The sequence below is a fragment of the Humulus lupulus genome, chromosome 2, assembly GCF_963169125.1.
Source record: "Humulus lupulus chromosome 2, drHumLupu1.1, whole genome shotgun sequence".
NCBI classification, from domain to species: Eukaryota; Viridiplantae; Streptophyta; class Magnoliopsida; order Rosales; family Cannabaceae; genus Humulus; species Humulus lupulus.
This window is the reverse complement of record NC_084794.1, coordinates 104,265,828-104,289,315: the sequence shown is the minus strand read 5'-3', so window position 1 is coordinate 104,289,315 and position 23,488 is coordinate 104,265,828. Positions and strand designations below refer to the sequence as shown.

The window sequence follows — 23,488 nt, the reverse complement described above, 5'->3', positions numbered from 1 at the left end:
CAGCAATTTATTTTGTGATATTTCACTCCGTAGTTATTCCAACTTTTTGTTATTAAATATATTATATATTATTTTTAACATTTGTTTTCGAATTTAGAATTTGATAGTTATATTATAAAAAAAAAATAACAATAGAGTATACTTTTGAATTCAAACACTTGTATAAGAATATTTCAAGTATATGTACAAAATTCGTAGATATATATTTGCATGTATATTTAAATATGTATTCATATATATATAAGATCGAATAAGATTTTCCAAATATTTAAACAAATTAACGTAGGAATCAGACTGAAGATCTCTCAAAATTTATTATTTTCTTTTTAAGTTTTTTTTATTAATTTTTTTGGTCATAGTTTGATCACGGTGTTATAAGGTTTTAAATTTGTGTTGGTTGTTTGGGTTTTCTCTTTCTTTACTAATTTTTTTTCTTATAATTGTTAGTAACATTATCGTTTTTTTACTGTATTGACTTAATTGTTATTATAAGTACACTTTAATTTATTATTATTATTATTATTATTATTATTAGGGTTTATATTTTTTTGGACCATATGTTTTGTCTTATTACTTGTTTGGACCCTATGTTTTGACAAATTACTTTTTGGACCTTATGTTTTGTAAAATGGTTAAAAATAGAACCCTAAACCCGATTTTAGTCAATGTTTTCTCAACTAAAATCACAAATAATTTACCAAACTAACAATTCAGAACAAAAATAAAATCATTCTGCTTAAAAACTGTGTTGTTATATTCAATTTTTTCTTTATCAAAATTAAGTTTAGAGTTTTATTTTAACTATTTTACAAAACATAGGGTCCAAAAATGAATTTGTCAAAACATAAGGTCCAAACAGGTAATGAGACAAAACACAAGGTCCAAAAATGTATAAACTATTATTATTATTACTTTGTCCGTTTTTAATTTTATTGGTTTTTATGTTAGTTATTCATTATTTCAAAAGAAGTTATTTATTAATTTAATAAAGTTATCTATGGTTTTGTGTTCTTGGTTTTTCTGATTTTGTGGTTTGTTCAACATAATTTTTTTTTTCCGAACACAATCTGCTTAACAAAAGTACAATATCAGGAAAAACATTTATATATGTGATATCGTCTAATAACTCCTAAACGGTCGCAGTAGTAATCAGATTGTGTCGTATCCACATAGAGGTAAAATACAAGTAAAAAGAAATATTAGTAAATCAGAAATAATAAACTTTGAAATAATGTAATTTTAAAAAAGAATATAAATATTAAATAAACAAAATCGAGGAATTAGAATCAGAAAGAAAATATGGAAGGCATAAGTTTCATTCATGCAAACATATATATATTTTAATAAAATTAATTCATTATACTTAACTATAATTCTACACCATTAATTATAGTTGGAAAATATATATAATAAAGCTCACCTTAAAATATGTTCTTTAATTAAATTATACAAACTTCTAATTTTAAAAACCTATCATATTATATACCTTAGAGCGACAAAATACCAATAGCAAAATGCAGTAAAAAGCATATAATATAACAAATATCATAAATTAAATTAAAAGTCTAAATTACATAAGAAGAGCATGACTTGACTTATGTAAAAGACACTAATAAATTTAGAATAAAAATTAAAATAAAATAAATTTAATTGTAACAAATATATAGAAATGAAGAACAAAATAAAGAATCAATATATTAAAAATATAATGTAAAACATGAACTTCACTCTAGCCTTTCCACAAGAGAATTTAGCCTAAAATATGCATTGTTTTCACTCAAAGTAATGTAAAAGATATGAAAGAAAAATATGAACAAAAATGTTTTTCTCTCTCACTACACTCTCCACACTTAATTCCACAATCTGATGCTTTTTTACTCCATTTGGTCCTTTATTTATGGTAAAAAGAATGACCCAAAATGTGCTAAAATCATGTACTAAAGTGTGGGAAAAATAGCTGCAAAATAGGTGCAAAGTGGGACAAGTGGGAGACAAGTGCAGCAGACACGTTGGCCACGTGTCAAGCACCGGTTGGCTCAGCAGGTAGTGCGTCAGGCGCGTGGGATAGGTGGCGGGCTCGGATTGGCTCGGCAGCTGGCGCGTCGGACATGGCAGGCGCGGCAGGTGTGGCAACGTGTCAAGCGACTCGTCAGGCGGCTCAGCTGGAGGCGTACGGCTCACGTCAATCAGCCAGAAGGGGACACGTGTCAGCTGCTGGAGGAAAGGCTCGGTTCCTGTCAGACTCGGCTTGGCTTGGCTGAGCGAATGGCAAGCTGCCATGTGGCAGCGTGGGCATTGCTCAAAGCTTGGGCATGGACTGTTTTTGGGTCTAAGTTACTTTCAAAAATACCATTTTTCCATGATTTCTTCAATTTTAATTCTTTTTTTCTTTTTTTCTTTTTTTCTTTTTCTTTGTATCAAAATACATTTTATTTCCTAAAAATTAAACACAAATTAAATTAAAATTAATATTTTCAAATATAAAATATATGACAATAAATCTATGAAAATATTAATTAAAACTTAATTTATTTTAAACTTTAAAACTAATAAAATAATATTTTTGAGCACTAATCAATATGAATATATATTATGATTTTTATTATATGTCAAATTTCTTTGATCATTGATCCATTATATTTTTTCAAGTTATTTGTTTATCACCTAAATCTTCATAGGACAATTCTTCTGTACGACCTTCACTTTAAGCCCTACCGGTAGGGCCCTCAGTGTTTACAACACGTGAACAGTTTTCGGCGCGACTTTTTATATGACTGTGTATATTGTAGCTATTTAGAGCATCCTGCAAATTTTCAGAAAATTTCGAATAGTTTACAGTACCGAAAACTAGGTTCAAACATGTTTTCCACGCACATAAAAAAAATTAGTCACGCGCAACATGTTTGAACCTAGTTTTCGATACTGTAAACTATTCGGAATTTTCTGAAAATTTGCAGGATGCTCTAAATAGCTACAATATACACGGTCATAAAAAAAATTGCACCGAAAACTGTTCACGGGTTATACACTGAGAACCCTACCAGTAGGGTTTAAAGTGAAGCCCCTATAGGAGAATTCCCCAATATTCATATTTTCGTTACGAGGTTATTATACCATTCTAGAATATATTCAGTTTCATGTGAAGGCTAAAATTTTATATATAAAAAAATTCTCAACACTTTCCATGTGTAGCATTTCAGTTTTTTTTTTTTTTAAATTCCCCATCAATTTACTTTGTTTTATTAATGTTTATTATCTTTATTTCTATGCAGATGCTTCCATATCCACCTTTGTTTAGACTGCCTATTGTACAAATTGGATGGTCGTAATTTAAGTATTAAAGACTATGTTTTAGTTATCCTTCTTGATGACATATTATTGTATGTATATTCTTCCGAGTAAGTTTTTATATTAAGAGAATTTTGAAACTTATTATCTCTCATTCCATGTACAATTCTAATGCATATTTTAAATTATTGTAACAATACTGCTTAAGAACTAGCTAAGTTTTTACTTACATCTGATAATAAATTCACTGGTCAGAATATATTTTGCCTTGTTTCTTGACTGAATTAATTAATATTGTTTTTTATCAGTGAGCATTATTCTTTTTGTCAAACAAAAAAAAGTAAACAAAGTCAAACAAAAAGCAATTTAACTATACAGTTAATTATCTTTCAACTCCCACTTGAGTCATTCATGGATTTCTTGAGTCATTAGAATACCATCATTAATGTATTTGGACTAACTGCATAATAATAATAATAATAATAATAATACAGCTTATCCAACATATGAAACCTAAAAAAAATATAGGACAAGATTATAATAGTATGCACTTTTATGCCTACCCTAGCGAATATATTATATTACATATATATATTTGAAATGTATATTATATATATTTAGATTACTATAATAAGCACAGTTTCCTAATAAATAATAATAATGTGACATGTTAAAAATTATAATAACATTTCTTGCCTATCTCCATGTTCACATTATAATAATAATAATAGGAAATTTTCTTTTTCGGGGAGACCTTCATCTAAAAACAAAATCGGAAAAAAAAAAGAGGAGACATACCAAACAATCAACTACACACTGTTGCACTGTTCCATAAGAGAAAGAGAGCGCAAGAAACAGAACAAGAAGGATAAACAAATGGGTCTGTATGATATTGATTTTGTCTTTTGTTTTCAAAATTGTGTTTTAAAAAATGATAACATAAAATAATTTTTGTACTTTTCAAAAAATATGTGTTTGATTAATGTTAAGTAGAGAAATTTTGAGGAATAAAAATTTAGAAAAGAGAAATTGATGCAAGAAAAAAAATGAGAGAGAAAGTGATGAGAAAAAAAATAACTAGATTGAAAAGATAAGGAGAGATAAAATAAGAATATAGGAAGTGATTAAAAAAATAATCATATAATAAGTGATGAGAGATAAAATAAACATATCAAAAGTGATAAGAGAGAAAGTGATGTTAGAGAAAGTGATGAAATAAAAAATTGAGCAGAAATAAATTAATGAGAAAAAAAGTGATGTGAGTTAAAAATAATTAAAAAAAAATGCCGGGTAAGAAAAAAAAATATAGAAAAAAGATTTGAGAATAAATAAAAACGAAAATTTTTGTATCTTTGTAACTTTATTTTAAAAAAAAAATTCAGAATACAATTTGAAACACATAAAGCAATTTTTAAGTTTTAAAAACGAAAAAAATACTTTTTCTAGTTAACGAGCCAAACAGCCTAAAAGAATGGCTTCTGTTCTGTAGTCCTGCTAGCCAAGTACTAAACATTGTCTTTTGTTCACCAACTGATCAGATAATCTTTTTTGTAGCTATGAACCAACCAAAACTTGCCCTCTATCTTCTTTTACTTCATTTCTTTTTACAATTGCAGATACCTACGTCTTTTGCTATTGAAAGGGTGAGTAATAGTTTTCATTTTCATTTAATCTCTCTTCTTCTCATTCTTCTTTCTTTTCATCCATTAAAAACAATGAAATATATATGTATATATTGGATAATGCTGTGATTGATATTTCGTTTTCCGAATTTTCACAACTCATTTTATTGTGTTGTTGCAGTCTTATGTGGTGTACTTTGGAGCTCATTCTCATGGCCCAAATTACTCACTCCTTGACTCGGAGCGTGTGACTCAGTCTCACTATGAGTTTCTCGGATCGTTTTTAGGAAGGTAAAAAAAACCTACATGTATCACCACTCCATACCTTTTTCTTTCTTTCATGACATATAATACCATATCTCTCCTTAAAACCTTATCCAAACTTAGTTATGTTTTGTCTCTTTTCTAATTTTTTTTATCTTATAAATGCAGCCATGAAGTTGCTAGAAAGTCCTTGTTTTACTCTTACACAAGGCACATCAATGGTTTTGCTGCGACCTTGGAAGAAGAAGTTGCTGCCAAGATAGCTAGTACGGGTTCCATTATTTTATTCATACAAAATATCATATCCTCTGTTTTCGTTATCATCTGTTTTGTGTTGTTTTCTGATTGGTTCCCAGGAAAAAAAAAAACCATAAAAAGAAAAAGTTGGTTGATATATTTAGATGGAACGCAGGTCATCCGAATGTGATATCGGTATTCTTGAATCAGGGAAGAAAATTACACACAACTCATTCATGGGATTTCTTGGGGCTGGAACGAAACGATGTCGTTCCTTATGGTTCAATTTGGAAGAAAGCCAAATATGGTGAAAATACTATCATCGGAAACCTTGATACTGGTTAGTGTTTACCTATTATTATATTCATAATTTGTTTACTTTTATTTTAATTTTGTGCATTTTCTGTGAAATATAATCTATTCTCTCTTCACTTTCAAGTCAAGTCAACTTCACGCTTCTACTTAATCATTTTGGTAATTCAAATACACCTTAAAGAAAATGGGAATGGGATCTGAATCGTTGACTTATCTATGATACAAAGCTATTTTTTTACTTGCAAAATTTTCCACCCAAACAAGTATATTATTAAAATTTGGTTTTTATGAGCAATTGGTTTCAAAGTTCACGGCCCTTGTATAGTTTATTTTAATCCTAACAGGTGGAGGTGAGGTAGACCAAATTCTTGAACTTAACCATTGGTCATAAATATCTTCAATTAAAATAATAAAAAAACTCATAAATGTGTTAATGAGTTCTGGAATCTTGTTAGTGTTAAAAAGTATTGGATTTGGACCACCATTAAAATTTGTTTGTACAGCTACCATAGCCCAAAAAAGATTCTTCCCTTTTTAAATCTCTTTATCCTTCCCATGATTTCTTTATGGAAAAAATAAAATAAATCAAAATCAGCTTAAAGAAATGGAACTACAGTCATTAATATTTTTTATTATTATTACTTTAACTATACACTACGTAATTACTTGCTATTTAGTGTTAGTGGACCCATATTGTGATTGTTATAACTCATAAGCTGCTGTTGCCTGTAATAAATGAGAACCTTGATAAGCCCTCACTAAAGAATTCTCAAGCTATTTAATTATTTAAAAATGATGCTTAATCCAACTATAAAGTAGTAATCACTAATTTAATACTCAAATATTAAACCAGTACCTTACACATGTACTTTAGCATAGCTTGAATTAGTAACAATTATTAGGTGGAGGTATATTAATTAAGGCTTGCAAGGGCCAAAGGGAACATATAATGGAAGCCTAATAAAGAGTTGCCCATGTGATAATTAAGCATATTATTATTACTTATCATTATTAGTTTTGCTTGTGGGGGATGCTTGTTAAAAGTTTAATATTAAACATTAATTATCTAAATTAAAAGAAAAAAATGAAAGAGAGAAATGATTGAAAGCTTCCGACAATTTGAATAGGGAAAAGTGCTTTTGTGCTTGTTCAGTAACTGTAAGAACTAGTTGATAGCAAATAACAACAATAAGAATCCAACATGTTGATAGAATTCTTATGACACTAGTGGTATATTTTGCAATATTCATATGAATCTGATAGTGATTTTATTTTATTTTAGGGTTTGGAAGATGAAGTGGTGAGATGTTGATTCTGTTGCTATGTATTGCTTTATTAGGGTATAACTTTCTAGTGCTTACTATTTGTCACAATCGGGTTATTGCTATTGCTAGGTGTATGGCCTGAATCCAAGAGCTTTAGTGATGAGGAGTTGGGACCAATTCCCGCAAAGTGGAGAGGAATATGCCAAAATGGCATTGATTCTTCTTTTCACTGCAATAGGTATCCACTATTTTACAACCACTTACACTTACCCACATTATCTTTTTCTTTTTTTAATTACCCTTTTTGGTCTCTATTTTTTCTTGAATATTTTTACTAATTTATGCTTAGAATCAAGGTCTTAAAACCCATTTTATTTGGTCATTAAGAAACATAGAGAAATACACATTTGATAAATTATTATACAAAGTTAATAGATGAAGGCATAAACCCCCAAATCTTGCTTTCCATTCCGGCAAAACATGTCCAAACTTGGGGAGAGTTCAATAGCGGTGATTTGTGAAACTTGTGATATAAAAAGTGGTGAATATTCAATGTTACTTAGATAGTGGAGTGGAATGGGGAGTCCATCTAAAGCACCTCCATTTGGATTTTTCTGACCATAGAGCTGAGGTCATACTTATGTCAGTTCAGAAACTACAGAAAATAATAATAATAATAATAATAATAATGTACTTTTATGAATCTTCCAATACATAAAAGCATTGAACTTGTTTGAACCAGAAAATTAGATTATTGTTTGAACCTGTTCTCTAGAGTTTGTTTCTTGAGCTTCCAACCAGTTGAAGTTGGATAATACAGAGTCTAAAATATTGTAAAGGTAAATCCAGTTGTCTTGTAACATAAAATAAAAGTATCCCACCAAGTTGATCCTGCACTGGTTTAAAAAATTCGATCACATAATGCAATACTGTTACTCCAACTCTTTGATTGTTTTGTAGCCCATAAAGAAGACATCAGAAAGTTATGCACAATTGTTTTTCAGAACAAAACATTTTTTTTTCTTTTCTTTTCTTCTTTTCCCTTCCTATTAACATGTACTGTATTCTTTGGGGCAGACCATTACATCATCATAAAGATTTAGCAGTATTAAAATTTGGAATATATTAATGTCCACTGTTTAATAGTGCAAAAGAACAAATTTGGTGATTTTCTCAATTTCAATCAAATTTCTCTTTGACATTATACTCTCATCTTAATTTGATAGAGGTTTTTCACAAGTTAAGAGCTCTTATTTCTCAAAATCATGGATGATTGCACACCAGACAAGTTTTGTCCACATATTGTAGTCTAGTATGAATATTTGACCTCATTTTCACTCTTACCTCTCAAGTTATTTCAACATATTTTCTTATTTGGCATCATTTAATGGTTACCCTTTTTCTTAAAACTTTACATAGATCATAAAATTGTGTCTTTACACACATATCACTCAGCAAATTTATTGTTTAGAAGTGGTAAATGTTGTCCAATCAAAGTAAACTTTTCATAGATCTAAAAAAGCTCTACCCTTATATATCTGCAAATATCTAAGAAAAGGTATTTGTTACAAGTGGTGAATGTTGTCCAATCAAATGAAGCTATTATATAAGCCCCAGTCTGCTATGATTTAATGGCTACCCTCTTGCCTAAACTTCACATAGATTTCGAAAATCTTATCTTATCTACAAAGCATTATAGCAAAGTTATTGGTAATAACTGTGGAACATTGTCTTCTATCAAAGGAAGCTAATTGGAGCAAGGTACTTCAACAACGGTTATGCTGCAGTTGTTGGTCCACTTAACTCCACTTTTGACTCACCAAGAGACAATGAAGGCCACGGTTCTCATACCTTATCAACTGCTGGTGGTAACTTTGTCTCTAAGGCAAGTGTTTTTGGTTTTGGCAATGGAACAGCCAAAGGTGGATCACCAAAAGCCAGGGTCGCATCTTACAAGGTGTGCTGGCCTCCAGTGGATGGAAACGAGTGTTTTGATGCAGACATTTTGGCTGCATTTGACATAGCCATCAATGATGGTGTGGACGTTTTGTCTGTCTCTCTTGGAGGAGCTGCAACGGCATATTTCAATGACAGTGTCTCCATTGGATCCTTCCACGCCATCAGGAGTGGTATTGTGGTAGTTTGCTCTGCCGGGAACTCTGGCCCAACCGATGCTACTGTGTCCAACATTGCACCATGGGAGATCACAGTTGGTGCCAGCACTATGGATAGGGAATTTCCCACCTACGTCACCCTTGGCAATAAGAAGAGTTTCAAGGTTGGTATCTGTCCCTTTTAGTACTCATCAATCTAAGAAGGAAGTCAATTTAACATTTTGTTCCTGTTTGAATTTTCGTTTTTTAGTCCAATGGACACTTATTTGCTTCATTGAAAAGAAAGAAGAGAGTGATGCTTTACCAACAAATTTTTTTTGCCACACTAGTTTACCAACATATTTTCTTTACGTAGCTCAATAGGGGTAAAGGAAAAAAAATAATAGGAGGATGTAATATTTGGGAAATTGATGATTGATATTGTTGTTTTCATTTTTCAAATATGGATGCTCCAAGACTAAATTACCACATTGACTAATAGCTTCATTTGTTTTGTTCTAAAGGGACAAAGTCTATCAACAAGAGCTTTGCAGAACGGCAAATTCTATAGACTCATTACTGCTGTAGATGCTAAAGCAGCTAATGCATCGGATGAAGACGCGTAAGAACAAAACAATAATAAGTTATAGCTATTGTGACTCTACTAATAAACTTATTGATTATGTCTGACTAAGAAAGCTTCAGTAATTTTTTACCGAATAATGCAGTATTTTATGCAAGCCTGGAACACTTGACCCAAGAAAAGTGAAGGGAAATATTTTGGTTTGCCTTAGAGGAGAAAATGCAAGAGTGGACAAAGGTCAACAAGCCTTACAGGCTGGTGCAGCTGGGATGGTTCTTGCCAACAATGACTTAACCGGAAATGAAATCATTGCTGATCCTCATGTCCTCCCGGCTTCACATATCAGCTATTCTGATGGCATCATGGTCTTTGCTTACATTAATTCAACCAAGTAAGATGATAAACTAATAACAAGAACCAATAGCACAAACATGTTAGCAAACGATCATGTGTAACATGTAGAGAGAACTTCTAAATTGCCTGTTTAAGGTTAAGATCTAGCAGTATAGTCCTTTATTTTGTCAAGGTTCTAGCTTCATTTTTTAGTGGCAACATTCTTATTGTCTGGCTTTGTTATTAGCTTTATATAAACAGAGAAGACAATGTCAATGCTTTTTACAGGTCTCCCGAGGGATACATTACACCTGCGAGAACAAAGTTGGCCACAGAGCCAGCTCCATTCATGGCAGCATTTTCATCGAAGGGACCTAATACCGTTACACCAGAAATCCTTAAGGTTTTGTTTCAGCACATTTTATTTAGAATCTAAAAAGTCAAAACTGTAAGTCTAGGTAAAAACATCTAAAAAAAAATCTTGGCCGTTTTGTTTAAGAGTAACCAGCAAACTTGGTTGCACTTGCAGCCTGATATCACTGCACCTGGAGTGAGTGTCATAGCAGCCTATAGTGAAGCACAAGGGCCGACAAATCAAATCTTTGACAAGCGTCGAGTTGCGTTCAACTCTGTATCAGGCACATCAATGTCTTGTCCTCATGTTTCTGGCATTGTTGGCCTTCTAAAAACCCTCCATCCAGATTGGAGTCCTGCTGCAATTAAGTCAGCAATCATGACCACGGGTGAGAAAATTCTCTTATATATTTATAGTCTTACAATCTTAATCTCACTTACGTTAGCGGACATGAGAAGACTGAGTTTTCAACTGCAAGGTTTCAAGTTTCAAAAGAAAGGGAAATCTGCTCGTGAAAGATCTCATTTGAGTAAAATCTGCTATCTTTTTTTCTTTTTTTTTTTTTTTTTTGCAGCAAGAACTCGAGACAACAGAATGGAGCCACTGTTAAATGCTTCTCACATCAAGGCTACACCATTCAGTTATGGAGCAGGACATGTCCAGCCAAACCGCGCCATGGATCCAGGGCTAGTTTATGACTTAACTGTCAATGACTATCTCAACTTTCTATGTTCACTGGGATACAATGCAACACAAATTGAAACGTTTTCAGAGAAACCTTACAGATGCTCCAAGAAAATTAAACTCACCAACCTCAACTACCCCTCAATCACTGTCCCTAGCCTCTATGGATCAATCACTGTCATTCGAACGTTGAAAAACGTTGGCATGCCAGGAACTTACAGAGCGCGAGTAAAAAATCCCGCCGAAATAATTGTTTCTGTTAAGCCAAAAAGCTTGAAGTTCAATAGGGTGGGTGAAGAGAAGAGGTTTAAAGTCACACTCATGCTCAAAAAACTTAAAGCAGCCAAGGATTATGTGTTTGGAGAATTGATATGGTCTGATAATAAACACTATGTTAGGACTCCTATTGTGGTGAAGGCAGCCTAAAACAAACATGCTATTTTGGGCAGCTAATTGCATGTTCTTATTCTTCAAGGATGCTTACTTTTTAGGCTAATTCAATTTAAGAATAATGATTGGTGAGAATGGAAAGAAATATTAGTTGCTAATAATTTAGCAATACTTTTTCTTTTCTTCTATGTATTCTTCCAATATTGTCAAGTGCCTCTAAATTAAAGAGTCATTTCTACAATTGTTTCATTGTGCTCATTCTACTATAAGGGTCAATAGTGTCTCTGAGATAATAATAATAATAATAATAATAATAATCAGCTCAAACCTAAAAGAAAAAAAAACAAACGGCTCTTAAACATTCCTAAAAGCCAGCCTATGGCTTTGGAGTCTCGAATGTTAAACTTGAAAATGAAATCAGAAGCACAATTCCAATGATTCCACATAACTTTAGCTTTTGATAAAAAAAATAATAAAAAATAGAGTATAAGTGTATGCTAAAATACACATTTGGAAATCATGTAAATTAAAAAGCATTTACAAGAAAAAAGGTATACAGAGCCAAACATCGAAAGAGCTATCACTGTGTAATGGAAATTAAAATCCTGCTCCTTCTGCCCAAGAGTATTGAGGTGGGTGCCAATTGTTGACCCGGGTGGGCTGTGATGGAAGAAGTTGAAGGAACATGAGCTGCTGCTCTGTGGCTTCTGATATGAACTGTGAGTTTATATTGTCCACTATACCCTTTATTTTGTCACTCTCAACTGATAATTTATTATTCATCCTTATTCCACCTCAAACTACCAAAATAGATCTTAAAGTCCACTAATTGACAAAATTATGAGCAACTTTCAAGGGATAAGACCAACTCCTTCTTAAATTCTACATATGGATAGGCTGTAGGTTGTTCATCATCTTCAACTTTCCACCTACAAAACCAAAACGTTGTGCAATTTTCACATTATTTTTCCAATTACATATTCATAATACTCAATGTGATCAATGAGTGAAGTAAACTTAAGGTCATTTAAACCACCAATTTACTTTGCTTCAATTTGATGAATTACCTGAAATTTTGCACAAGGTGGTGGAGGAAAAACGCCACTTCAAGCCTACCAAGTTCAGAACCAGGACAGCATCTAGACCCTCCCCCAAAGGGAGTATATCTCTTGGATACTTGATCTTGGCTCTACATGTTCAATTTATTGGTGGATTACAATTAATAATAAAGCATAAATGCTATATATAAATTTATTTATTTAGAAATATTCTTAAACTTCACATAAAACTAGCATCAATTTTAGAAATTGGTGGGCATAACTAAATGTATTAAGAGAAGAAACTATTACCTCCCATCTGTTGGGATCAAACTTAAGAGCATTTGAATGGAGAGAAGAGTCCAAGTGAACTGCACTAAATATAGGTAGGACCTTCCACCCCGAGGGAATTTGGTAATCTAAAAGACAATTCAGAAAAAGATAGGCTAAACTTTAGTTTTACTGTATTATAAAATAAAGGTCCTAAAGTGCTAAACAGTACAGAAATCACAAAAAAGAAAAATAAAAAGTCATGCCATCCAGATATTGTCAAAGGGGTATTCTATTTATTTATACTAATTAACTTTCTGGTATGTGTACCTTTGAATCTGACATCTTTTATGGCCTTTCGGTGCACAAATTTTACAATATTTCCCAATCTAAGCGCTTCATTGATGACCTTAGACAGTCAAACCACCCATTATAATATAAATAAAATAAGTAAGAATGCTTAAAAGAAAAGAAACTTTTATATAAAATTAAACACAAATACTGAGAGAAATTAATTTTGTCTTACTTTCTGAGTGAAATCCATTTTTCTGTAATCTTCCCAGTTCAAATGCTCATCTTTCTGCTTCATGCTCCTAATACTGTCATGTTCTACCTATGACATAATTCAGAAGCAAGTTGAACAATGATGCATGTTATTATTGGTTTTATATTATACAAAATATACATCATATAGGTAGATTTTAGGCCAAAATTTTCTCAAGGCATTACCTTTAGTTGTTGTAATGCAGAAGGTGATTGAGCAAGAAAATAAACCACCATAGCCATTAAGAGAGAGGTAGTCTCATAGCCACCCAAAAGAGAATCCAAAACAAAGCTCACTTTTTCATCTTCAGATAAGGTATCAACAGTTAGGAGTATCTCAAGAAAATCACTCTGCTTTTTTATAGAACTATCATCACAAGAACTTGTTCTTCTTTCCTTTATAATTGCTTTGACAGTTGAAGATATCCTATGTCTAGCCTGTAAAGAGATCGTTCACATGCCCTTTAAATTTATATACTTTTTATTTTAGCATAAAAAGAGAAAAGAAGAAAGCCATTCATATAGCTAGATTAACTTTTCTTTATTTAAACATATTAATTTGTAATCAAAGGCTAGCATGAATTATCCACTAAATATAATTAAGCAGGCTTTTACTAAAATATGTATTTAAGCTTAAAATATTATTGAACCTTAACAGCTTTTGCATAAGGAGTTCCAGGAATATAGAGAGGAGGTGATATAAGTCCTCTCATGAAAGTGCGAAAATCTTCAAGAATTTTTGTTGTCTTTGAATCTTCTGGGGTCAAACCAAGTACTTGTTTTATTATCACGTTAAGTGTGAACTGCAAAGAAGATAAATAAACAAATAAACAGTATAATTTTTAAAGCCAAAAAGTTAGCCAGACACCAAGTTTGGTCAAAGGACTCAAAACCCAGAAAAGAGAAGGCAAAACTAGCATTAATCCATTATATGAAGATACCTTTCTGGCTTCCTCAAAGAAAGTGACACGTTGTTTGTCTTTCCAGGAATGAAGAATACCAATAGCCGTTCTCTGAATGTCGTTGAGAAACTCAGGCTTGGATTTGGTTATAGAGACAAGGGAGAGAGCCACATTTCTGAGCCTCTTGTGAGTGTCACCAGCAGCTACCAACATGGAGGACTGGCCGAGAATCCCATGGATGGATTTTGGATAACTACACTCAAACAGTTTGCCTTCATTCTGAAGAATGAAATAGTTCAGCTCTTCATCACATGACACAACCGTTGGTGAAAAGAACAAATGGGATGTGAACACTTTCCCATACCTGAAAAGGAATAAGAAAGAAAGAAAAAAACAACTTTATTCAATTAACAATTATCCAAAAAGTTGGCATTAGTACAAGGGTCGATGATGATTCATTATTCACCTAAAACAATGGTCTTTAAGAAAGTTGCCAATAGAATTAGAAGGGTGTGGCTTCAAGAAGCCAATTGTTTCTCCCACCAAAGGCCACCCAAAAGACCCTTTAGGGACAGGGCATGTCTTAAAGAGCAGGGGTGAGAAATGGTTCCAAACGGCAACCAAAACCGAACTCGAAAGGCCTACTACGACAACAGTAAGCCAAAACTCAGTTCCACCCATGGACAAGATAATGGAGGGCAACTGTGTATGTAATATATATTATATATATATGCACACACCAGTCTGAAAGTGAGAGAGAGAGAAGGAAAGCTTTTGTTGAATGGCGTAGTAGTATATGCATTGCAACTACAAGTACACCATATATATACATAAAGACAGAAGGTAAGATTTGATATAGTGCATAGAGGGAAACAACAAAAAAAGAAATAAATAAATACCAAGAGATTTTTTTTTTAAAAAAAAAAAAAGAGAGAGAGAGAGAATCAAAAAACAGATGGTAAAAATAGCAGGCTTTTAAATTTTGGTCCAGGTAATTACTGTCGGTGAAATGATTAACTTTATCCCTGCAGTAGCTCATAGGAAATGAAATTCAACTATTGTAGCTGACTGGCAGGGACTAGGTTCTATACAAATTACTAGGGATGCAGAACAGAGACATAGATAGTATTCATTTCGTTTATTTGGAAAAGTTTATTTAGTATTTTACTATATGCAAGAAAAAGGACTATATGCAAGAAAAAGGGTAAAAATGAAAATAAAAAATCTATGTGTTTACAGCATAAATGGTCCAAGTTTTAAATGAAATCATAAATGGAATGCAATTCTATATTTTGATTTCAACAATTCCAATCGGAAGGTTTATCCAATCCAATTGGTTTTTTTTTTTTTTTTTTTAAGGGAATCCACTCCAATAGTTTTTGGATAGAAAAGAATTTAATTGGATCTTATATGCATGTATTTTTTAAGGGAATTCCAATTTGAGTATTCAAAATCCAGTACAATTATTATTTGATGAAAATAAATTGAATTGGATGTTATCATGCATTTTAGCTTTTTTTTTTAATCATTTAGCTTTTCTTATTAATCTATGTGATGGACTTTTTGTCCAATATAATACCATGCACATAATAATGGAGGCTGAGCAACAATAATTAATTTTAGATCCAAACCCACTATTATTTGGATGAAGTGCACTGAATTTGATGTTATTGTAATCTTCTACAAGTCATTGATTGTTAAAGAAATAGAGGATAACATAGACACAGCTCATGATTAGGAATTGTATCAATTGTATTCTGGTCATTGTTTTTCAGTGGTTCTGATAGTCACTGTACTAGAGCATTCTTTTTGTATAACAAATTGTATACGTGTCACTATTCTAGCAGCTGACCATTTGTATTTTTTTGTATATAAATGAGAATTGACACCAGCTATTGATTGAGCTGGTCATTTGCAAAAAGCAAACAATATACAGAAATTAAACTTGGTATCAGAGCTGTTTGGCAAATGCCATGACAGACCAACAACCCACTCCTCCAATTTCATAAAGTTCAACTGTTGACTGTCTTTTTAGCCAACGACGTGAGAACGTCAATTATGACAAGCCTTCAAGAGAAATAAAAACGACACAGACGGTTTAAACAAGAAAAGTAAATAACACAGGAGATTTTATAGTGGTTCAGCCCCGATTGTCGGTAATAGCCTAATCCACTTAGAGTTGTGATTTATAAACCTGTACTCAAGATCAGATGGACTGAGCCAACTGAGTTTCTTCAGTACAAATTGCAAAAATACAAGAATTCTCTCTCTAGAATACTCAGACCCAACTTTTTCTCTCTAGAATACACAGTCCCAATTTTCTCTCTCTAGAAAGAAGAAGCAGAAGAAGCCCCTCTCTCATCCCATAAACTCTCTATTTATAGGTCTGGGATCCTCAACTGATATCCCCTTATGATAGGGATATTTTATTATATTTATTACATTTATTACATTTAAACATTCAAAATTCGAAATGTAACAAACCTCCCATTTGTGGGAAGAATGAGAGATTCCCGCGTACGTTGTTGAAGCTGTCTTTGGGAATCTTGACTTAGTCTCCTCTAGCTAGTTGATCCACCTCCTAATGACCACTCATGCAAGTGTTGGTCGGACGTGCATGGTGGCAGGACATGTTTTCGTGGGTTGAACGTACATGGTGGTAGGACATGCACTTCTCTCCTCTAACATGGCACTCTCCTCTAGCATGCCATGTTCCTCCTTGAACCAATCTCCTTGGCTTCTCCTCGGACCAAGGTGGTCCGAGGCAACCTCCTTGGCACCTCACCTCGGACAACATTGAGGCAACCTCCTTGGCACCTCACCTTGGACAACATTGAGGCAACCTCCTTAGCACCTCACCTTGGACAACATTGAGGCAACCTTCTTAGCACCTCACCTTGGACAACATTGAGGCAACCTCCTTAGCACCTCACCTTGGACAACATTGAGGCAACCTCCTCCATAACATCTCACCTTGGACAAGATCAAGGCATTCTCCTTTAGCATCTCCCAAACATGTCCGATCGAACATTGTATAGGCTCTCCTTATCAAAATCTAAGTCTCCTTCCTCTTGCATGAGACTCCTCCTCCTTAGCTACTTACCTTGGACACGTTCGAGCCAACACTTAGGAAATCTTGGGAGGCTTGCCTCCTACACACCCTTGGGGTCTCTTAGGACCACATCCTCCTTGGGGTCTCCTAAGACCACTTTCTCCTTGGGGTCTCCTAAGACCACTCCCTTGGGGTCTCCTAGGACCACATCCTCCTTGGGGTCTCCTAGGACCACTCCCCTTAGCTCTCCTAGAATGCATTCTCCTTAGCCTCCTAGGATGCATTCTCCAATTTTTGGGTATAACATCAACAACAGTGCCTCCTCAGTCTAGGTCGCAAAGCTCCCATACAGTTTCTGGAGCCGCAGCTGCGATTATTCGGACTACCCTATCAGCTCAAGCTCTGAGTATCTCGTCGTTCAGCAGTACTCTTAGCCAACCCTTTGGACTGAAGCTTGATCGGAACAATTTCGCACTATGGAAGACAATGGTTACAACAATTGGAAGGTTTCATCAATGGCCAGAAGGCTCCTCCACCAGAGTATCTAAACTCAAGTATTTCTGATCCTCAAAATTCAAATCAGATCTTGAATCCTGAATATGAGCAATGGCTCGTTTGTGATCAGCTGCTAATGGGCTGGTTATATGGTTCCATGATTAAGGGAATTGCATCGGAGCTGATGGGCTGTAGATCCTCAGTTTCCCTTTGGATAGCTTTAGAGCAACTATATGGAGCTCATTCTCAAGCTCACAGTGATGAGTTGCACAAAAAACTACAAACTACAAGAAAAGGGGCAATGACCATGACAGAATACTTGAAGCAAAAGCGTGAATGGGCTGATACCCTTGCAATCGTTGGAGATCCGTACCCAGAAGCTCATCTGGTGGCAAATGTGATATCGGGTCTTGATGTCGACTATCTCCCTATTATGGTCCAGCTTGAAGGAAGGAAGAATATAACTTGTCAAGAACTACAAAGCACTCTGCTGAGGTTTGAAGGTACTTTGGAGAGGTTGACTACTCTTGGAAATGTAACCAGACAATTGTCTCTAGCAGCACCAACAACTAATTTTGCTCAGAAACCCTCTTATGCACAATCATCAAGGAAGCCACCACACTCTCATCAACCGTTTGGTAGAGGTCCTTCATTGTTTGGTATAAGTGGTGGACAGAGACCTAGAGGCAGGGGAGGTAGACCTATAGGTTCCAGACCAACTTGTCAAGTCTATGGCAAATATGGCCACTCAGCTGCCATATGTTACAACAAATACAATGAAAGTTATATGGGTCATCAACAACAAAATGAAATCAGTCAGGAGAAGCAACTTTCAGCTGTCATAGCCACACCTGAGATTCTTAATGATGACAGCTGGTATGTGGATAGTGGAGCAAGCAATCACCTAACCACAGAAGGAGACAAAGTGAGCAACAAGGTGGATTATGGTGGTAAGGAAAAGATTACAGTTGGTGATGGTAATCAACTGAGTATTACACATATTGGAAATGGTAGTTTAAGAACTAATAACTCTAATCCACTGTTGCTGAATGAATTGTTGCATGTGCCTAGCATTACAAAAAACCTTATTAGTGTTTCCAAGCTTACTTATGATAATGATGTCTCAGTGGAATTCTTTTGTGACTCTTGTGTTGTGAAGGATCGAATGACAGGAGTGGTGGTTCTACAAGGCACACTTAGAGATGGACTGTACCGTTTGAACACAAAGCTTCTATCGAATCCCATAGCAGCCAAAAAGAGTGCTAGAGATGGTTACTTTTCTGGTATAGTAAAGAAGTGAATAGTATATCACAATTTAATGCCTGGCATAGAAGACTGGGTCATCCCTCTAATGTAGTTCTAAAACAAGTTCTGAAAAATATTAGTGTAAAGCAGCCTATTATGAATGAAAATATATTTTTCTGTGATACATGCCAATATGGCAAATCTCATTCCCTGCCCTTTAAAAACTCAAATAGTAGAGCAACTAGTCTATTGGAGCTCATACACACCGATGTATGGGGACCGACACCTATAATCGCACATTCAGGATATAGGTTCTACATCCATTTTCTTAATGATTACAGTAGGTTCACCTGGTTATTTCCACTGAAAATAAAATCGGATGCACTTGTTGCATTTGTACAATTCAAGGCCCTTGTAGAGAATCAATTTGATAGGAAGATTAAGACAATTAGAGCTGACTGGGGTGGGGAATACCAATCATTTGTTAGCCTTGTAAATGAAAGTGGAATAAAGTTTAAACATCCTTGTCCTTATACTTTGGCATAGAACGGAAGGGCAGAAAGAAAACACCGTCACATTGTGGAGATGGAGCTCACATTACTTGCTCAATCTAGCATGCCTCAAAAGTATTGGGTTGACTCATTTTCAGAATGCAGTACATGTGATAAACAGATTACCCACTGTGGTGTTAAAAGGGAAAACACCATGCGAGCTTGTATATGGTAAACAACCAGCCTACAACCCACTAAGGATCTTTGGAGCAGCTTGCTTCCCTTGCTTAAGACCATACCAAAGCCATAAATTCCAATTTCATACTGAAAATTGTGTGAATCTTGGACTAAGTGAAAACCACAAAGGCTTTAAGTGTCTGAATCCTCAAGGCCGAATCTACATCTCAAGGAATGTGATCTTTAACGAAATAGAATTCCCTTTCCAACAAGGTTTTCTGAATAATTACCAGCAAGAGCAAACACTTACATGAATATGCCTCAATCTTGGTTGCCAACTCACATTGAGACTTTAAGACCAACTACACAAAGGATACAAGAAAATGGTACAGTCACATCTGAAAGTATAAGTGAAGAACCACCACTGCCTGATCACAATAATCAATTTGAGGTACATTCTGACTCAAATTCATTTTGTTCTCCAATTTCCTCTGTGCCTAATATGTCTTTTGAAGAATCAGATCATGTTAAATCCTCTTCAATACACACTATAGAATATGTGCACTCCCTAACAGGAAGTCATACATATGTTGAAGAACAAGAACAACCACAAGCTCCCACTGGTCATCATATGGTGAAACGATCCAAAGTGGGAATATTTAAACCAAAGTCGTTAATCATTCAAATGGAGGACAACCATCATGAACAAGAGCCAGCTTCAGTAGCAGAGGCATTTACACATCAGGGGTGGAAAAAGGCCATGGAAGATGAACTCGAGGCACTAAAGAACAACAATACTTAGACACTTGTTGCTCCTTCATCCGAGGTCAACACAGTAGGCAACAAGTGGGTATTTAAAGTCAAAAGAAAGGCAGATGGAACATTCCATCGGTTCAAAGCAAGGCTGGTAGCTAAGGGTTCCATCAAAGACCAGGTTTGGATTTTGGAGAAACATTTAGTCCAGTGATAAAGGCATGTACAGTCAGACTTATTCTGGGAATAACAGTAACCTACAATTGGGATGTGAGGCAGCTGGACATCAACAACGCATTTCTAAATGGTATTCTAGAAGAAGATGTATATATGTCTCAACCTGAGGGATTTGAGGACCAGTCAAGACCAGACTACATATGCAAGCTAAACAAGTCAATCTACGGGCTAAGACAAGCACCTTGATCATGGTATGAGAGACTGAAGAAGACCTTGATAAGCTGGAAGTTTGAAAACTCAAGAGCTGATACTTCATTATTTATGTTAAAGACACCCAAGTTTGTGGTAATAGTCTTAATCTATGTGGATGATATCATAGTAACTGGTAATAACAGAGAGGAGATACACAAATTCATATGTATGCTGAACAAAGAGTTCACCTTGAAGGATCTAGGGTCACTGCACTACTTCCTTGGTATTAAGGTGTTTACACACTCCACAGGAATGTACCTCACACAAGGAAAATATATTGAAGAGTTGCTACAAAGGGTGCATATGCCAAATTTGAAGCCTAGCCCGACGCCTATGACTGCAGGGAAGTCTTTATCAATAAATGATTGGAAGCCTCTAAACAATCTTGCTGCCTACAGAAGTGTAATCGGAGCACTACAGTATTTGAGTCACACAAGGCCAGACATAGCATTCTCAGTGAATAAACTGAGTCAATTCCTCAAAAGTCCCATAGATACTCACTGGAGTGCAGCCAAGAGAATACTGAGATATCTTAAAGGAACTCAGCACCATGGTCTACACATTATTCCAAGCAACAATCTAAACTTAATTGGATTTTCTGATGCAGATTGGGCATGCTACCCAGATGATAGAAGGTCCGTAGGAGGGTACTGCGTGTTTATGGGAGACACATTAATCTCTTGGTCTTCTAAAAAGCAAACTGTTGTTGCTAGGTCCAGTACAGAATCAGAGTACAGATCCTTAGCTCACTTGACAGCAGAGTTGTCTTGGATTCAAGGCTTACTAAAGGAAATGAGATTGAAGATAAGTTCAACACCAGTCATTTGGTGTGACAATATGAGTGCTAGTGCACTGGCTTCAAATCCAGTGTATCATGCTCGAACAAAGCACATTGAGCTTGATATTCACTTTGTAAGAGACAAGGTTATTCAAGGAAAGCTTGAAATCAGGCATGTTCCATCCCACGATCAGCTGGCAGATTGTTTAAGAAAGGGTCTATCTCATACACGATTCAGGTTCCTCATTGACAAGCTCGGGATTCGTTGTTCACCCTCTCGCTTGAGGGGTGGTGTTAAAGAAATAGAGGATAACAGAGACACAGCAGAGAATGATTAGGAATTGTATCAATTGTATTCTGGTCATTGTTTTTCAGTGGTTCCGTTAGTCACTGTACTAGAACATTCCTTTTGTATAACAAACTGTATATGTGTCACTATTCTAGCAGTTGACCCTTTGTATTCTTTTGTATATAAATGAGAATTGACACCAGCTATTAATTGAGTTGGTCATTTGCAAAAAGCAAACAATATACATAAATTAAACTTTGATCACTACAATACTCTCAGCAAATCAGTTTCTAATTTACTTCCATCAATTTTCTCATGTGGAAATATGTGTCTATTGAGTTATTTATATAATGAGGGAAATTATTCATGCATGATAAGCTCTATTATACGATTCACCACATTAAGTCAAAGTGAAAAAATTAAAAAAAAAAAACCAAAGTCATAGTAAAAATAAAATCTAATATTAATTTTTAATTCCTAAATTTGTATATAAATTCATCATAATGTGCAAGAAATTATATTGAACTAATATATGAAAAAAATCTAACATCCATGATTACTATAAGATAATGATAGAGTATGAAAATGGCTGCTATTAATTAGAACTAAAAAACATAATCACGTTCCGCACAATCTTTTGTAATTATTAAAAAATATATATTTTTAAATATTTTTTGGGAGATTGTAGGGTAGTGATTCATTTTCACCGTACTCGTACAACATGTTCTTTATATGGACACGTGAAGACATCTTGACTATAATTTTTTATTTCATGATGGTGTTCATTGTTCATGTATAGCGAACCTCCTGTAGGTTTTTGAAAAATTCTGACAAATTAAAGTACCGAAAACAAAGTTAAAAAAGCTTATTGTACATGTACTTTTATTTATTTATTATTGCTATTATTATTATTATTATTATACGATTTGCGTAGTTTTTTTTATAAAAAGTCTAAATTATGTATAAGAAAATTTATATTTTGTGTAAGACTTATTTTAGCTGATTACCTGTTTGAATCCTTTATTTTTAAAAACTAACTTTTAGATCTCGTGTTTTGTCAAAAGAATAAAAAATAGAATTGGTAGATTGATTATTTAAATACTGTATTTTTGCTCATTACCCGTTTTAACCCTTTATTTTTAAAAATGAACCTTTGGACCATGTATTCATTTAAAAGGTTCAAACTTCTTATCAAAATTAAATTATATATTTATATGATTTTTGTTTTCTATAAGGGTTGACACCATTTTGAACCATGTATTTTAGTCGATTACCCATTGGAGCTTTTATTTTTACAAATTAACTTGAAGACCTCAAGTTTTGTCAAAAAGTTAAAATAGAAATAGATAGATCGATTATTTGAACACTATATTTTGGCCGATTACTCGTTTTGATTCTTTATTTTTAAAAACTAACCTTTGGACCATATATTTATTCAAAAGGTTAAAAATTCTTTATAAAAAGTAAATTATATAAATATATATCATTTATGTTTTCTATAAGGGTTCACACCATTTTGAACCTTGTATTTTAGTCGTTTACCCATTTGGACCATTCATTTTTTTAAATTAACTTATGGACCTTGTGTTTTGTCAAAA

General features: G+C 34.0%; 3 protein-coding genes across 3 annotated transcripts; 2 read left to right on the top strand and 1 right to left on the bottom strand.

Moving 5' to 3' along the window:
- The first annotated feature begins 4,706 nt into the window (after positions 1-4,706).
- On the top strand, positions 4,707-11,670 carry LOC133818312 (subtilisin-like protease SBT5.3). Its single transcript, XM_062251098.1, has 11 exons — positions 4,707-4,931; positions 5,092-5,201; positions 5,343-5,440; positions 5,587-5,751; positions 7,121-7,229; positions 8,735-9,269; positions 9,609-9,706; positions 9,813-10,058; positions 10,289-10,403; positions 10,530-10,743; positions 10,930-11,670. The coding sequence occupies exons 1-11, from the start codon at positions 4,845-4,847 to the stop codon at positions 11,463-11,465; spliced, it is 2,313 nt and encodes a 770-aa protein (XP_062107082.1). The 5' UTR covers positions 4,707-4,844; the 3' UTR covers positions 11,466-11,670.
- A 197-nt stretch (positions 11,671-11,867) lies between these two features.
- On the bottom strand, positions 11,868-14,940 carry LOC133818313 (cytochrome P450 724B1-like). Its single transcript, XM_062251099.1, has 9 exons — positions 14,648-14,940; positions 14,221-14,545; positions 13,930-14,082; positions 13,466-13,717; positions 13,263-13,349; positions 13,067-13,145; positions 12,779-12,885; positions 12,497-12,618; positions 11,868-12,358 (listed from the first exon to the last, which is right to left on the bottom strand). Exons 1-9 carry the CDS (start codon positions 14,860-14,862, stop codon positions 12,268-12,270), a joined length of 1,431 nt encoding a protein of 476 aa, XP_062107083.1. The 5' UTR covers positions 14,863-14,940; the 3' UTR covers positions 11,868-12,267.
- Positions 14,941-20,892: 5,952 nt separating this feature from the next.
- LOC133814590 (uncharacterized mitochondrial protein AtMg00810-like) lies at positions 20,893-21,939 on the top strand. The gene has a single exon (XM_062247532.1). The coding sequence runs from the start codon at positions 20,893-20,895 to the stop codon at positions 21,937-21,939; it is 1,047 nt and encodes a 348-aa protein (XP_062103516.1).
- Positions 21,940-23,488: the final 1,549 nt, after the last annotated feature.

Coding starts and splice junctions, on each gene's coding strand:
- LOC133818312 (XM_062251098.1), top strand. CDS start 4,845: ATGAACCAACCAAAACTTGCCCTCTATCTTCTTTTACTTCATTTCTTT. Junction 7,230..8,734: donor TCTTCTTTTCACTGCAATAG/GTATCCACTATT, acceptor CTTCTATCAAAG/GAAGCTAATTGGAGCAAGGT. Junction 9,707..9,812: donor AATGCATCGGATGAAGACGC/GTAAGAACAAAA, acceptor CGAATAATGCAG/TATTTTATGCAAGCCTGGAA.
- LOC133818313 (XM_062251099.1), bottom strand. CDS start 14,862: ATGGGTGGAACTGAGTTTTGGCTTACTGTTGTCGTAGTAGGCCTTTCG. Junction 12,886..13,066: donor AAAAGATGTCAGATTCAAAG/GTACACATACCA, acceptor ATTGTCTTTTAG/ATTACCAAATTCCCTCGGGG. Junction 12,359..12,496: donor CACCTTGTGCAAAATTTCAG/GTAATTCATCAA, acceptor TTGGTTTTGTAG/GTGGAAAGTTGAAGATGATG.
- LOC133814590 (XM_062247532.1), top strand. CDS start 20,893: ATGTTAAAGACACCCAAGTTTGTGGTAATAGTCTTAATCTATGTGGAT.